General features: G+C 48.3%; 1 protein-coding gene across 1 annotated transcript; it reads right to left on the reverse strand.

The window, feature by feature from the left end:
- Positions 1-446: 446 nt before the first annotated feature.
- On the reverse strand, positions 447-1,931 carry LOC311324103 (gap junction gamma-1 protein-like; the record flags this gene model as incomplete). Its single annotated transcript, XM_084456497.1, has 1 exon — positions 447-1,931. The coding sequence occupies one exon, from the start codon at positions 1,929-1,931 to the stop codon at positions 447-449; it is 1,485 nt and encodes a 494-aa protein (XP_084312623.1).
- Between the last annotated feature and the right edge of the window lie 15,497 nt (positions 1,932-17,428).

Consider the following 17,428-nt stretch of genomic DNA (forward strand, 5'->3'; position numbering starts at 1 on the left):
TGACAGCAACTCTTCTGTGGTTCTTAGTGACACACAGCACAGGACGTTAGGAGTAGTAACTCCAGGTAGGTTACTGTACAGAAAGAGGTTAGCCAGCATCTAGCTAATGGATGAGATCTAGCTAATGGATGATATCTAGCTAATGGATGAGATCTAGCTAATGGCCACAGTGACTCAGATGTCCTGTATCTCTGTGATGCATTCTTCTCACTGTACAATCCATTCAAAACCAAGAGAAAAAATGAGCACCAAATAAGGCCTAATCTGAGCATGTTTATTCACGTCATGCCGTACCGCAAAACAGAACGCGCCCCATTTCTCTCATATAAAATGATTTCCACTCAGATGGAAACATGGGCGCTGTGTATAGGGGCTTTCAGCTTTTCACCTCTTCAGCAAAGTCCCGTATGTGCGAGTCCGTCCTCCGTTCGTGGTCGTCTGGAAGGTCAGATCCACTCGGAGCCTTTCCCCTCTCCAGACTTCCCGCTGCTGCTGTTGCTGCTGCTGCCCTTGGCGGGCTTGCCGGACGCGTGCTTGGACGCCTGGCGGTGCTTGCGGTCGCGGTGGGCCTTGCCAGGGTTGCCGCCCTGGCCCTGCTGCTGCTGCCGGCTGTAGGCCTGGACGGCCGCCTCCAGTCTGTCCTGCGCCTCCCGGATCTCCCTCTGGAGGGCGCCGCGTGCGTCGCCCACGCCCACGCCCACCACCCCCCCGCGGCCGCCGCCGGGGAAGTTGTCTTCGTTGCTGGCGTACTGCCGCCGCTCCTCCTGCGCGATGTTGGCGCGGTTCTGCCGGCACGCCATCTTGGCGTTGCCGAGGTCGGTGAAGGGCAGGGGCTGCTTCTCCTGGCGGCCCGCCTGCTGCTGCCCCCCCCCTCCCAGGACCGGCGGCGCCGGCTTGACGGCGATGTTGTAGCCCGGCGGCGCGGACGGCGCGTTCCAGGAGAACGGGTAGCTGCCGTAGCCCACCTCTCCGTCCAAACCTCCTCCGCCGCCTCCCCCCTTGCTCAAAGCGGCCGGACCCCCGGCCCCCCCCATCGGCCCGCCCACCAGCCCGTACAGGTCGTCCTCGGACAGCGGTCCGCGCCGCGTGCGCAGGATGTCGCAGATGGTCCCCACGCCCAGGTGCATCATCTCCCACACGTTGAGCGCCAGGCAGAGCAGCGACACAGCGTACATGATGAGCAGGAAGATGGTCTTCTCCGTGGGCCGTGACACGAAGCAGTCCACGCGGTGCGGGCACGGGCGCCCCGAGCACACGTAGGTGGCGGGCACGGCCAGGCCGTACAGGGCGTACTGCCCGCCCAGGAACGCCACCTCCAGCACGGAGCGCGCCAGCAGCTGGACCACGTAGATGCGCATCAGGCCGTCCTCCTTGATGCGCTGGCGCCCGTCGTGGCGCACCTTGCCCTTGCCCTGGCCGCCGGCGGCCCCGCCCCCGCCGCCGCCCCCACCGCTGTCGCTCTCCACCTCCGGCACCTCGTAGATCATGGGGTCCTCCTCCTGGTCGTCCTCCGCCTCCTCGATGCCCCGGTGCTGCCGCCGGGCGCCCAGGTAGTGCTTGCTGGGCTTCCGCTGGGACAGGCCGCCGGCGCCGGAGTCGCCGCCGCCACCCCCCCGGCCCTCCTCCCGCCGGGCGATCTTGTTGACGGCGTAGCCCAGGTACATGAGCGAGGGCGTGGCCACCAGGATGATCTGGAAGACCCAGAAGCGGACGTGGGAGAGCGGCGCGAAGGCGTCGTAGCACACGTTCTCGCAGCCCGGCTGGCCGGAGTTGCAGACGAACTTGCTCTGCTCGTCGTAGTAGATGGACTCGCCGCCCACGGCGGTCAGCACGATGCGGAACACGATCAGCACGGTCAGCCAGATCTTCCCCACGAAGGTGGAATGGTTGTGGATCTCCTCAAGCAGACGGGTGAGAAAGCTCCAGCTCATGGTGGTGGAGGGTGATGCGGGGGCTCTGAGGCTGTGCCCACCCCCTCTCCTCACTCACTCCTCGCTCACGGGGCCTCTGGGGAAGACGAGAGGAAAGGTGAGCGGTTAGGGAGCGGAAAGGTGACGCCCCCCCACCGCCCCTCTGCCCTTGACTCCCCCACCACCGCCCCTCTGCCCTGGACGCCCCCCCACCACCGCCCCTCTGCCCTGGACGCCCCCCCACCGCCCCTCTGCCCTGGACGCCCCCCCACCACCGCCCCTCTGCCCTGGACGCCCCCCCACCGCCCCTCTGCCCTGGACGCCCCCCCACCACCGCCCCTCTGCCCTGGACGCCCCCCCACCGCCCCTCTGCCCTGGACGCCCCCCCCACCGCCCCTCTGCCCTGGACGCCCCCCCACCACCCCTCTGCCCTGGACGCCCCCCCCACCGCCCCTCTGCCCTGGACACCCCCCCCACCGCCCCTCTGCCCTGGACGCCCCCCCACCGCCCCTCTGCCCTGGACGCCCCCCCCCCACCGCCCCTCTGCCCTGGACGCCCCCCCACCGCCCCTCTGCCCTGGACGCCCCCCCCACCGCCCCTCTGCCCTGGACGCCCCCCCCACCGCCCCTCTGCCCTGGACTCCCCCACCACCGCCCCTCTGCCCTGGACGCCCCCCCCCCCCGACCCGTAGCCCACTTCTCTGTCCACTCGTTCTCACCCCCCTGTCCACTTGATCACTTGACCACTGTGACTCTGTACTATTGTACACTCAATCACTTGAGCCAATACCTGACAACACTTGAACAATTGAACACCTTGCATATACGTTAGACAATAACATTTGACTATTTCCTATACAATAGACAATAACAATTGTCTGTATACTTGAATTTTTGGCACATTAATTGCAGCGCCTATATTACGGTCACAGTCACAGCCATCCATGATCAGATGGAATAAATAGATGAGGATCAAACTGACAGACTGATAGAGTACGGATAGTAAAGTATGGATAGTAAAGTATGGATAGTAAAGTACGGATAGTAAAGTATGGATAGTAGAGTATGGATAGTAAAGTATGGATAGTAGAGTATGGATAGTAAAGTATGGATAGTAAAGTATGGATAGTAAAGTACGGATAGTAAAGTACGGATAGTAAAGTATGGATAGTAGAGTATGGATAGTAAAGTATGGATAGTAGAGTATGGATAGTAAAGTATGGATAGTAAAGTATGGATAGTAAAGTATGGATAGTAAAGTATGGATAGTAAAGTATGGATAGTAAATTGGCAGTTTGAGAACCTGTCATGTCTAGCTGCGTTCCTAGGACTGGAATGAGGAACTCATTAGATATTGTGCTGATAAGATATAAGCGATGACAAGAATTTCAATGTACCTGCAATGTACCTTCTGGTTATATATGGCGAGAATAAACTTTCCATTTCGATTTTGCTCATTTAAGATTGGAAAGCGTTTTGAAGTTGATTCATCAGTGGTAAAATGTTTTATACTATATCGAGGGGTGTAGTGGTGACTGCAGAAGTGGGTATACTGGTTGGTACTGATTGATTGATTGATTGATTGATTGATACTCCAATGGCTAAATTGCATAAATATCTTTACATTAGAAGTGGTTGAAGAAGTGGGTTTGCGCCGGCAGCAACATTTCACTTTCGTTGTACACGTACGTTACATGTGACAAATACAGATGTGAATCTGAACACCGTGAGCCATGGATAGAGAAGTGGGTATACAGTACTTCATAAACCACTGACTATCTAAAACAGTGGTCATCAGGTTGAATTGAAATATAACGCAGTGCCTTGTCTTGTCAGCAGGGGTGGTTCCACAATTTCCACTACAAATAAGGACAAAATGGACAATAAAGAGGGAGCACAAAGACAAACGATGCTAGAACATCTGCTGGTGTGCCGTCCAGACAGGGTGGTGATGGATCTGTATGTGTGTCAGTACCGTGTGTGTGTGTGTGTGTGTGTGTGTGTGTGTGTGTGCGTGTGTGTGTGTGTGTGTGTGTGTGTGTGTGTGTGTGTAAACTATGCTGGAGCCCCATCCTGCATATTTCCACTGTGCCCCCCCTCCTTCAACCTGAAGACAGAGCAGCAACGGGCATCATCTCTCCACTCAAGACACATGTTTACACTTATCCAGGGCAGCGTGCCAGACCTGCCATACATTACTATCATAGCGCACTCAGAGTCACAGACCACCCCTCTGCACACCAGGCCTCCCAGCCAGGAATCACATCCAGAGCCACATCCACATACACATTCATTCTGAACTGGATACAGTATCGTGAAATATCAGGAGCATAGTTCAAATGTGTGAGGACAGTGTATATAAACATTTCATAAAAGATGTGTAGGCTCAAAATATGCTGATCGGGTCTTTATATCATAGCAGGGAATCAACAACACGCAGCATAAATGTGGCCCCCTGACCCACGACACTTCTGGGTGTGTTTTATAGATGACGATGCTGCCTGTCGGAAAAAACAGGCCCCAATAAACAGTCAGCTCACCAGAGCCAGGGGGGCTTTTTATGCTCTGAAATATATGGACGAGAAAAAATCCTTAATTCTGCACTTTTTGAAAACAGCACACTGTTAAATTCCATATTTAACATTTGATGCCTCCACATGCCTGCCAAGAGGTAATCCGGAACATATTTGGAGTATTAAGACACTTAAGCACACACTTGGAAACTCTAACTCCCTTCAAACACATGTACCCAGTCAGAAATGGCCACACTATAGATGTTCTGTTTTAAATTCATATAAACTAAAATGAGAAACGTAGTTGAAGTGCGCACCTGCTTCCTGCTTCCTGGTTACTGATAGCCAATGGTGCGGAGCCTTGACCAAGAGAACTGACTCTGCTGTCTGTGACCATGTGAATCTGCTCTATGCTGACCAGTGAATCTGCGCTACGCTGACCAGTGAATCTGCTCTACGCTGACCAGTGAATCTGCTCTACGCTGACCAGTGAATCTGCTCTACGCTGACCAGTGAATGTGCTCTACGCTGACCAGTGAATCTGCTCTATGCTGACCAGTGAATCTGCTCTACGCTGACCAGTGAATCTGCGCTACGCTGACCAGTGAATCTGCTCTACGCTGACCAGTGAATGTGCTCTATGCTGACCAGTGAATCTGCTCTACGCTGACCAGTGAATCTGCGCTACGCTGACCAGTGAATCTGCTCTACGCTGACCAGTGAATGTGCTCTACGCTGACCAGTGACTCTGCGCTACGCTGACCAGTGAATCTGCGCTACGCTGACCAGTGAGTCTGCTCTAAGCTGACCAGTGAATCTGCTCTACGCTGACCAGTGAATCTGCGCTACGCTGACCAGTGAATGTGCTCTACGCTGACCAGTGAATCTGCTCTACGCTGACCAGTGAATCTGCTCTACGCTGACCAGTGAATCTGCGCTACGCTGACCAGTGAATCTGCTCTACGCTGACCAGTGAATCTGCGCTACGCTGACCAGTGAATCTGCTCTACGCTGACCAGTGAATCTGCTCTACGCTGACCAGTGAATCTGCTCTACGCTGACCAGTGAGTCTGCTCTACGCTGACCAGTGACTCTGCTCTACGCTGACCAGTGAATCTGCTCTATGCTGACCAGTGAATCTGCTCTATGCTGACCAGTGACTCTGCTCTACGCTGACCAGTGAATCTGCTCTATGCTGACCAGTGAATCTGCTCTACGCTGACCAGTGAATCTGCTCTATGCTGACCAGTGAATCTGCTCTATGCTGACCAGTGAATCTGCTCTACGCTGACCAGTGAATCTGCTCTACGCTGACCAGTGAATCTGCTCTACGCTGACCAGTGAGTCTGCTCTACGCTGACCAGTGACTCTGCTCTACGCTGACCAGTGAATCTGCTCTATGCTGACCAGTGAATCTGCTCTATGCTGACCAGTGAATCTGCTGTACGCTGACCAGTGAATCTGCTGTACGCTGACCAGTGACTCTGCTCTACGCTGACCAGTGAATCTGCTCTACGCTGACCAGTGAATCTGCTCTACGCTGACCAGTGAATCTGCTCTACGCTGACCAGTGAGTCTGCTCTACGCTGACCAGTGAATCTGCTCTGTGACCATGTGAATCTGCTCTACGCTGACCAGTGAGTCTGCTCTACGCTGACCAGTGAATCTGCTCTGACCAGTGAATCTGCTCTACGCTGACCAGTGAATCTGCGCTACGCTGACCAGACAACAGCTCAGAACTTGAACACATCACACAACTTACTGAAGGATAAAGTCTTTTTTTTCCTCTAAAAAAGGCAACAGTCCAAAATATGAAGTTGAGAGGGAAACCAGTGTTTAATGCAAATATAATAATTATCCTATGCCTAAAAATATGCACCCTTTAGAATAGAATAGAATAGAACAGAAAGTTTATTTGACATGAGTAACAAGTACAGGTACAGGTACATGAGTAACAAGTACAGGTACAGGTACAGGTACGCTGGGATTCTTGTAATCGCTTGTCCTCACAGTATCTTATCAGTGCTGATCACTTCCTCATCCCAGTCCTGGGTTCACAGCTACACATTCAAATGTTCCCAAACTGGCAATTTCCTATCCTGTCCGTGGTGCAGCAGTCTTAGCGCGTTCTTCTCAGGCTTCTTAGTCTAGGCTAGACTAGGCTTGCCAGTGGTCTGTATCAGACGTATTGTATTAAAAGACCGGTCTGTATAAGCCCAGTTCTAAAAAGCCTATCAGAACACTATAAAGGGTGTGTATTTTTAGACATAAAATAATTTGTATTTTTGCATTATACACTGATTCATAACCATGACTTGACATAGAGAAATAATATTCTATAGAACAACTTTTGCCAGATTGCTAGCCCTGCAAGCAATATGAATAAGTGTAGATAGTGTTATATGTGAGAGGATAAAGGCACCAGATAGTAGTATCATAGGATCTCAGCTCCATAAGAGGGTTAGTTGTACAGAAGCAGTTGTACTTCAGATTAACCCACTACTTTTTCTCTTCTTTTTTTTCTATCTTTTTTTTTTTTTTTTTACCTCAGGTGTTCTTGGAGGAATGTGAAAATATGATTTGTGAAGCTGAGTCCAACATCTCCCCTACTACACGGTCACTTGGCCCAAGACATTCTTGGGTGAATCCCTTTGGAAAAATGAGCGTCATTCGGAAGATATTTTTCTGGTTACTCTTATCTTTATTCCCTAGAACCGTAGTTATCCATAAACAGAGACTAATGTAGATATATAGGACTGTGGAAACAGACGCTTTATCCAAGACGATGAAAAGCGAGAGATTTAGAGAGGTATTGCATCAAAATGATGAGAATGTGAAAGAGGCAGAGTTAAGCCTCTGCCTCGCTTGAAGACAAAGCTTTTCTTTCTACTGTAGAATAATGGTGGAGTAGACAGAACCAACTGGAGTCCAATTGTGATTGTTCAGAGTGAAATGGCACTTGAAAGGTCTGCCTCTGGTAACCAACCCAAGTTACTCCCGGTATTTTAAAACGGAGACAGAAGAATAAAGCAATGAAAGGAGCTAGAATAAAAGGCTAAAGATTCAGTGCAATTAATAAATCTGGAAGCAGACGAAGCGTTTTTCCTTTGCCTCCATCGTTGGTGATCATTTCTCAACCTTGGTCCTCCTAAGCCCTGTTTCTGCACTCCCAGCAGTCCCTCGACACGCCCGCCCCTCGCTGGGGCTCTGCTCTCAATCCGCACGCACTTCATCACACTAACAACCTCAATTAGAGCGATTAAAACCTGATCCCAACTGGTGAAATGTTGAGCATTTTCAGATGGCCAACACGGAGGGAAGTCTAGGAGGTGCTTCATAGCCTTGATTTGCATGTTTACCAGAGCTGGAGTCCTACTGATATCAGACATGCTATTGTTTACAGTACAGTACAGGCAGATACAGTACAATAGGCAGATTTTAATAACAGACCTGACTTGTGATACACAAAGTAATGCTTTGAAACAAGTATGGCCACACCTCTAAGGGAGGAGGCGCCCTCAGCTCCAAGCTTTTTATTTTATTTTTTATTTTAAATATCTGGTCTTGACCAGACACCAAATTATAAATAATAAATAATTATCCTAATTGCTGTAGCAGAGCCAAACAGCGATCCACAAAGACATGGTTTTCACAGAGGAGCTCTCCATTTTTAATAGCAATATCACAATATTTAAGTGTTTAAAATCTTTGGAAAGTCTTACATACTGCAGCCTTAATATTGTTAGACCTGCATTATTCTAGTGCAGTGCAAATTCAGACGTTGAAATGTGATCCAAAAGTGCTTTGAAAGAGGATTCTTTTTTGGATCCTATTAGCAAATGCACCGATCAAAGTATATGACTGAAAAATAAATTGCTAGCAGCTGAATGAATGTAATGGAGAGATGGTAGGGAGGTGAGAGCTGGGCTAGAATGAAGCAGCATTCCAGTTGAGCAAACTGAGTTTGACATGAAGTCAAAAATTTTCATAAAGCGTCATTCGTCCACAGAAGTTGCGACCATGGAGTTGTAAAAAAAAAAAGCAAAAAAAAGACTCGCACATGTGACATACAGTACTTTCCGCTGCACAGAAATTATGTCAGAATAGCCAGAAAAGTGTGCTGGCTTGCATATTGCAAAATACAGATGTAGTAGGACATCCTGGTATTTTTGCCATACTGGCATATGTATTGGGACATACAGTACTACATTCTTTTTTTGCATACATTATAGTATGGAAGTATGTGATTTGGAACGCAGCCCAGGTGGATGTCAGCCTGGTTGGTTGAAGAGGGTGATCCAGGTCTCCAGGATGCTCTTCAGACTTACATTACAGCTTCCCAGGGTCTGGGGCTGTTGGTCACCACCCTGACTATAGGAACAGTCGTCTCGTGATACCAGACAGAGATCTACGCCATGTTGAATTAGTCTCTAGAACGCTGGTCAGAACGGCCAGTAACAAGACCACACATACTGCTCTGGATTGCTTCTTGGTTCAGAAATGCATATTTTTTTCACGTTTTCTCAAATTGTTTCCACTCACTTTAAGTGACAAAATGTGAATGAAAGTCCTCAGTCTCTGGTGATTGGAGACTGACCTGTGAGTCACAGTCACAGCAGCTGGTGGTCCATTACTACTGTACTTTGTGAAACATACTATCATCGGAAAGAGTTGGTCAAAACGCCCAGAAGATGCGTATGTAAGATGTGACTCAACAACACAAACATAATGTTTGTGTGATAAGAAGCTAAGATGCAACAGCTTTTCATCTGTGCTGTACCAAAAGAATGTCAAACAACTCCCGAAAAATGCAAACTAGTTTGATTGTGGAGTGTGTGTTTTGCTCATGCGGTTGTCTGCATGTGTCTGTCTTCCGTTCACAAACACACACTTTCATCAAAAAAAAAATAAAGACATCAGTCTGCTGTGGTATGTTCTGACAGAGCTCTTCCCTGGCAGTGAGGAGGACGAAGCATGCGCTTCTCCAGCCAGACCTAACTAAGCATGCGCTTCTCCAGCCAGACCTAACTAAGCATGCGCTTCTCCAGCCAGACCTAACTAAGCATGCGCTTCTCCAGCCAGACCTAACTAAGCATGCACTTCTCCAGCCAGACCTAACTAAGCATGCGCTTCTCCAGCCAGACCTAACTAAGCATGCGCTTCTCCAGCCAGACCTAACTAAGCATGCGCTTCTCCAGCCAGACCTAACTAAGCATGCGCTTCTCCAGCCAGACCTAACTAAGCATGCGCTTCTCCAGCCAGACCTAACTAAGCATGCGCTTCTCCAGCCAGACCTAACTAAGCATGCGCTTCTCCAGCCAGACCTAACTAAGCATGCGCTTCTCCAGCCAGATCTAACTAAGCATGCGCTTCTCCAGCCAGATCTAACTAAGCATGCGCTTCTCCAGCCAGATCTAACTCAAAACACACCATGGACTGCTTCTCAAAGTGGGTTTACTGTGGAATCTTTCTAGGGTGCGCAGCAGTATGCAGCAGGACACACGCGCGCACGCACACACGCGCGCACGCACACACAATTCGTTGCCTTTAATGTCCGGACACTCCAGCCCACATCTAAACACACTTACAGTACACAAAGGGAATGACAACCAAGGAATGTTTAACCATTGCTATTGTTACAAAATGTCCCCCAGGAGGATCATAGTACAAGGGCCAACCCTCATACTGCAGACCTTAACGCTTTTCTTTTAACAGCGAGGTGGAGAGAGAAAGATCAGAAACGGTCAGCCGAACTTTAGGTTCTTCATGTTCTAGTACACGGCCAGAGTAGACGCCACGTTTCACTATTTCGTGTCTCGCCGTGTTACACTGGAACTGCAATAACACTGATGTTCTTTTCATGATAACTAATGAACAAATTCAATGAACAAATTAATTTTGACCTAAATTCCAAAGTAGGCCGACATAGTTGTTGTACTGTCTGTCCTATATTTTCATCTGTCTGGAATGTATCTCTCATCTCTCTCTCTCTCCCACACACACACACACACACACACACACACACGCCTTTCTGAAAACACATCAAATACTAATTTGAAGATGTGTGCGCAATCAGATTAAAAATAAATAGAAAAGAAAGGCTTAAGGTGAGTGACCTCTAGTTTGAGAGGATATAACCTTGCTAACCTCCTGTCCTGTCGCAAGGTGGGGTCCGGTGAACTCAACTGACCTTGTCCTGGCTCACAGGAAAGACAGCTCAAGCCATTGTGTGTGTGTGTGTGTGTGTGTGTGTGTGTGTGTGTGTGTGTACTGTATGTGCTGGGATGGCACATGCACGTTGAAGAATATTCTTCTCTTAGGGTGTCTTTTCCCTCCCTCCTGTAACCACGGTACCCTCAAGGCTCATGTTAAAATGACACAGGATTGAAGAAAGTATGAATACAATTTTTTCAAACAGTGACAAACCATGGCCAGTGATTCAGCTGTCTCATTGATATGTGCTCCCATCTCTTTCTTACATCTTGTGTCTGACTATTCGCAAAAAAGGGTTCCAAGATAGTCTATAGCTTCCAGCATGTCTATAGATAGTCTATAGCTTCCAGCATGCTGACATCCATCAGGCTACTTGAACATGCCTAGAAATGACTGGATGTACGGAGCCATATTACACGTAGGAGGTCTCATTCAAGTTATTCATATTACACCTAGGAGGTCTCATTCTAAGTTATTCATATTACACGTAGGAGGTCTCATTCAAGTTTTTTAATAAGTTAGTTCTAGTAAATAAGTTATTTGACGAGGAAAAATAAGGATTCAAGGATGTTTATTTGTTACATTGTACAAGATAAATGTTCCATGTACAATGAAATGCTTCCTGCCACTCACACGCACAGGAAGAACCCAATGAAATAACATCTCAAATTAAACTAAAAGCACCCGATGGCTGAACCAGACAAACCAATCAGAAAGCGTTCTATACAAGCCCAGACATGCATAGAGAAACCTTAACCAGTGAGCACCACAAATACAACATTATCTTCAGACTCCTAAATGGTTTGATTCAGCGTAGACCTTGAGTTGTGTGCCTCAGAACACATGTGTGCACTTTCTTCCAGGAGATAAATCTGTATAAACACACACACATACACACAGGAGGACGCCCCCCCACCCCCCCCCCCGCCCGACTGGACATACTGGAATACAGAAAGCCAACCCCTGCTTCCATCATCATGAAGAACCCCCCGCCATGCTCTGTTGTCCCGGCCTACACTGCTGTCGTTGTATTTAGGGGCGCAAGGCGGTGGGCTGTCAAACTGTAGCAGCCCATGTGAAAGTCAGGCCCATGTGGTTTTGGGATGTTTGTCTTTAGAATGGGCCCCTGGTTGAATGGGAGGTTGGGGCCCTCTGGGGGGGGGGGCCTCTCGGGAGGGGGGGGGGGTCCTGCTCAGCCTATAGCCTTACGCCCACGGTATCCTCGCTGTTTAGCAAAGCACACGCGTGGTCAGGCGCGTATTTTGCAGCAGGTGAATTCGTGGGGACGTTGAACCACGGCGATGCTCCAGAGGAAGGCAGGGGAGCGTAGTTTAAAGAGCACCGTGGGCTTCACTGTGTTCATGGCGGAGGAGGCAGCCCAATCCTTGTATGCGATGAAGGATTTGTGGTCGTGGTTATGGGGCATTGATTAAAGTGGAGATAGGCGGAGGCTAAAGCTTTTAGGTGTGATGATGGAGGTGTGTATGTGTGCGTGTGTGTCTGTGTGTGTGTGGGAAGGTTGGGGGGGGGGTGACATAACACTCAGTCTTAAAGGTAATGAGGAAGCGCTCGGTAGCTGTGATGTTGAACATAAAGTAGATTTATAATATGGTTGATTGAGCAGGGTAGGTCTGGTGACTGGGGGAGACCAGGGATGAGGTCTAGAGATATTCTGGGATTAAAATGTATCAGTATCTGATATCATTCCATTTCCACATGTGGAGACCTGGCTATTTAAAGGAGTAGTAAAGGGAAAATGCATGTTTAGCCCTGTTTTAAGGTTACTTATGATCATATACAATGGTTCAGATCAAAACGTTGACAAAACTTTTGAGAAAGTCTGATAATTGCTCTACCGTTTTGGTCATACAATGGATGTGGGTGGGCACCGTGAAAAATCATTCAAAAAACATGTTAAACTCTCAATTTCAAAGACAAGAAACTCACCGAGGTGTTAGTTGGCGTTCTGACATATAATTCGCCATAAAGTAAGATTCTAGTTCATCTGGAAAGGCTTTTTTAAATATTTAGCATAGAACTATTTAGTCGCAGCACATACGTGTGTAAACTTCCGCAAACTAGGTAGCCTAGCAACATAAACAATAACAATAGCTACTGTAAGTAGTTCCGCTTCCTGAATCCCCTCTGTGGATTGATCTACACATCTACAACGGTCGCTTCAATACAAGTCAATGGATTTCATAAAATGATCAATAAAACCCTACAGGATTCATACTTTGCGGCGAATTTGATGTCAGAACACCAACGGACACCAATTACCCCCTCGGTGAGCTTCTTGTCTTTGAAATCGAGAGTTTAACATGTTTTTGAAAGATTTTTCAAGATGCCCATCCACATCCATTGTATGACCAAAACGGTGGTAGAGCAATTATCAGACTTTCTCAAAAGTGCTAGTTTTGTCAACATTTTGATCTGAACCATTGTATATGATCATAAGTAACCTTAAAACAGGGCTAAACAGCTTTACTACTCCTTTAATTACTTTTAATCTAAATGAAATTAGACATTTTCTACCCTATACAGTAGCACTCTGCCATATGGAATCTACAGTATTGAAACCCTACAACCAGACATCCACCTTTAAATGCAGATAATCCTATGGGATTCATACCCCAGTCCGATTTAAAGGAGGAGTTTGGTATTTAGCAACAGAAGCCCTGCTATAAGGTTATTTACGATCATATGCAATGGTTACAACAGTCCATATAAAATGGACTTATTGTGCACTCTTGAGATAGTAATGCTCATTGCTCATGTCACAGAGAAGTACACTATGGATCTATATATATATAAATATGCCCATAAAGACCCATAGTGTGCTTGGGCAGGGGCATATACATGCCCATAGAGATCTAGCATATTGGTTAGCTGACACTTAGCTGTGACATGAGCAATGTAAATATTCTTAATGTTTTAAATATTGACCGTTGTATATGATCATAAATAACCTTATAACAGGTCTTATGATGCTAAATACCAAACTAGTCCTTTAATGGAAACTATAATGAAACAGGATAAGCCCATAACCTGCTTGCTCACAATGGTGCAGCATTAGCACATAGATTAGAGAATTCATTACCTCCTTAACATGAGCATTTCTTTACAGTTCTTATCATGGAGTGACTTTCCATTGAGGAATACATACATCACAAATTTTGACATGCGGAATGCTTGAATACACCGTTCGATGGCAGGTTTCTCATTTAAATGCGAGCGCTTTTCACTTGAGTGCAAATTTGACTCATGACATGATTGAGCAACACAGGGTTAGTTGATACTGTCAGTCAGTCGGAGCTAAACATGTCCACAAACCTGGCAACCGCAACTACAGGGCTAATTGAGGCTTGCGTGCAGGCGATGCTAGACTACATATCATCACGACTGACTGTGTTTTCATGAGAAAAGGGCTGTTGAGGAGTGAATCACTAGTTGTTAACAACAGAGCGTACATTGTCTAGACTGATTTATCTCCAGTTCTTAGTGTAACAATGACCTTCTTTGTCAAAACAACATCAGTGAAATCCCAAGTGAGATCCTCACTAGAGGAGCCGATGGCGGCGCGCCAGGGTGACGGACTGAGGAGCCTCTCTTCCCCTCTGTGATTGGTTCATTCAAATCTGAATGGGCTCATGTTTTATAACGAGGCTGAACCCTGAAACACGTCTGCGTGCTGTAATGAATTAGTAAGTACTGTAAGGCTGGTCTGAGGTCAGGTGTTGTTCTGAGGCATCAGTACACTAGCCTGGCGTGGTCGTCCTGATCACATGAGCTCACATTCTGCTCTCCAAGGATCGGGCTGGACGTCTTCCCATCCACATCACTTCCCAGAAATTACATTTTGACCGGACCAATCAGGGACTGCGTTCTAACTGCTGTTCCACCCCCCAGTGGGGAGGCAGCCACTGACTGTCGTCAAGCTTGACTCAATAACAACAATTAAACAAGAACAAAAGAATGCACTAGTGGAGTTTCTCTGAGTAAAAGTTGTTTTTGTCATTCTTCCAACTGGATTTGGCGAGTAAAGGCAAGTACTCCCGCCCACTGAAAGGTTTTAGGCAGCTAGACGTCCAGACTGTATCACAAAAGGGACTTTCTTTTTTGCCAGGAAGTGTGTCTTCCAGGCTCTAAGCCCACTACTACAGCGGTAGCAGAGTAGAGAGCAGACACACCAATCCACCCTGCAGAGGAGACACACAGCAGTCCACCCTGCAGAGGAGACGTCTGCACGCACACAGGTTTTATGGAAAAAATAAATCATGGCAAATTGTGGAGAGCTACTTTCTTCTGTGACATTACGCTCAATCTTTCAATATAGCCTGGGGGTGAATGAGTTTGACCTCTCTGGTCTATGGTGATGAGTGTGTGTGTGTGTGTGTGTGTGTGTGTGAGTGTGTGTGTGTGTGTGCATGCGCACGCATGTGTATGTGTGTGTGTGTGCGCACGTGTGTGTGTGTGCGTATATTCAGTCAGGTGAAAGAGCAGATGTCCTCTGTTCTCCAGTGCCAGAGGAAGGAGAGAGACCTCAGTGAGACGGGAGAGAGAGCTCAGTGAGACGGGAGAGAGAGAGCTCAGTGAGACGGGAGAGAGACCTCAGTGAGACGGGAGAGAGACCTCAGTGAGACGGGAGAGAGAGACCTCAGTGAGACGGGAGAGAGAGATCAGTGAGACGGGGGAGAGAGAGCTCAGTGAGACAGGAGAGAGAGAGCTCAGTGAGACGGGAGAGAGACCTCAGTGAGACGGGAGAGAGAGCTCAGTGAGACGGGGGAGAGAGAGCTCAGTGAGACGGGGGAGAGAGAGCTCAGTGAGACGGGGGAGAGACCTCAGTGAGACGGGAGAGAGAGCTCAGTGAGACAGGGGAGAGAGACCTCAGTGAGACGGGAGAGAGAGAGCTCAGTGAGACGGGAGAGAGACCTCAGTGAGACGGGAGAGAGAGCTCAGTGAGACGGGGGAGAGAGAGCTCAGTGAGACGGGGGAGAGACCTCAGTGAGACGGGAGAGAGAGCTCAGTGAGACGGGGGAGAGAGAGCTCAGTGAGACGGGAGAGAGAGACCTCAGTGAGACGGGGGAGAGACCTCAGTGAGACGGGAGAGAGAGCTCAGTGAGACGGGAGAGAGAGAGCTCAGTGAGACGGGGGAGAGAGAGCTCAGTGAGACGGGAGAGAGAGGAACAGTGCATGCTGGGACACACTGGTCCCTTGAACAATGCGTTGCACAGCGCTGTGTAAACTCCATCATTATTACATTACACGGCATAATGACCACAGCAGCCAAAAGCACCGTGTAAACAAGCTCATTTCTTCTTCTTCTTTGCTTCCCCCCTTGCATGTTAAACAGCGAATGGACTCCTGAACGCTTGGATGGCCTTCCTCGTACGGCCGCCTGCTCAAACCGCTCCATCCTGGCTGGACTGTGTGACGTGACGTCCCCTGTGTCCAGGCTCAGGCCGGGTGCCCAGAGAATCCCAGGGGTGTGCGAGCGTCGCTGCGTTTGTGTACATCCGCGCACGCCCGCGTCCGAGTCGACCATCCCCCCAGAAATCTCTGTTCTTAATTTGAATCCATCTTTTTTATTTATTTCATGGGATTCAAATATCGGGAGATTTTTTTTACAGACGTACGAACACCTCATCGTATCTCCTTTTGGGTAGGCCTGCCGTCCGCAGTCAGTTTAGTGTGTGTGTGTGTGTGTGTGTGTGTGTGTGTGTGTGTGTGCGTGTGTGTGTGTCTGAGAAGAACGTTGAGTTTACACTGTCTCGTTGAGAGCTGCTTTTTCAGTGCTATATCAGAAAAGGAGTGGTCCATTATACAAATCAAATGAAAAGCCTACTATTCACAGACACACACACACACACACACAAACAAACCAACTAATTCACGCAGACACGCACGCATAGTAGGCCACACGACCACACACACTCAAACAAACACAGATTCATGCTTGGACACGCATACATATTCTGTAGCAGGCTACACACAGACGCTCGCGCACACACACCCACACACACACACACACTCAGAATACCAACACACCCATACACTCACAACTTTCTTTCAGAATGCCAACAAAGGCCACACACACACACACACACACACACACACACAGTCACTCACTCACAACTCTTTTTCAGAATGTCAACACGGGCTACGCTGTCCGTGCTCCGTCCACGCCGGCAGTCCTTGGCACCTCCCATCGCTCCACACCTCTGGCTTTCATCAGCATCACTTAAACTGCTGCCGCCCCATGATAATGACCCAGGACCCAGTTCAAAGGCTGCTCAGCACAGCTGGCTCTGGGTAGAAAGGAGCTCCAGGATTTTTCCCCCCTCACATTCGCTCTCGCATTTATTGTCCACTAACTTTCGCTGGCATTTCACAGAGCGTCTGGTAGAAGCGAAATAGCAATGTACAGTAGCGTTTGCGGGCAAAATCCCAAGCAACGCCTTTTATTGAAAATACCACGTTTTGTAGGGTGATAAAAGTAAAATTGTCTTCCTTCTTTTAGAGAGTCTTGCGGTTCTTTCTCTTTCTGGACCCCTGATGGTAGGTTCTGGTGCGGTTAGCCAGATAGATAACAGGTTTATCACAGGCAAGCCTTTTCCCTACAGTCTGCCAAACTAAATGATCCTTAAAGGAACCCGAGGAGTTTATTTTTGGTTACGAAACAGTCTCATTTTAATGTGGGTGAATCTACATTACCCACACTTGTTTATGTGTCAATTTTCGACAAATGTCGTTTCTTCTATGTAGTTTATTTTTAGATTATTATTTTGTGGTC

This window comes from Borostomias antarcticus (genome assembly GCF_949987555.1).
Source record: "Borostomias antarcticus genome assembly, chromosome: 22".
Taxonomy (NCBI): Eukaryota; Metazoa; Chordata; class Actinopteri; order Stomiiformes; family Stomiidae; genus Borostomias; species Borostomias antarcticus.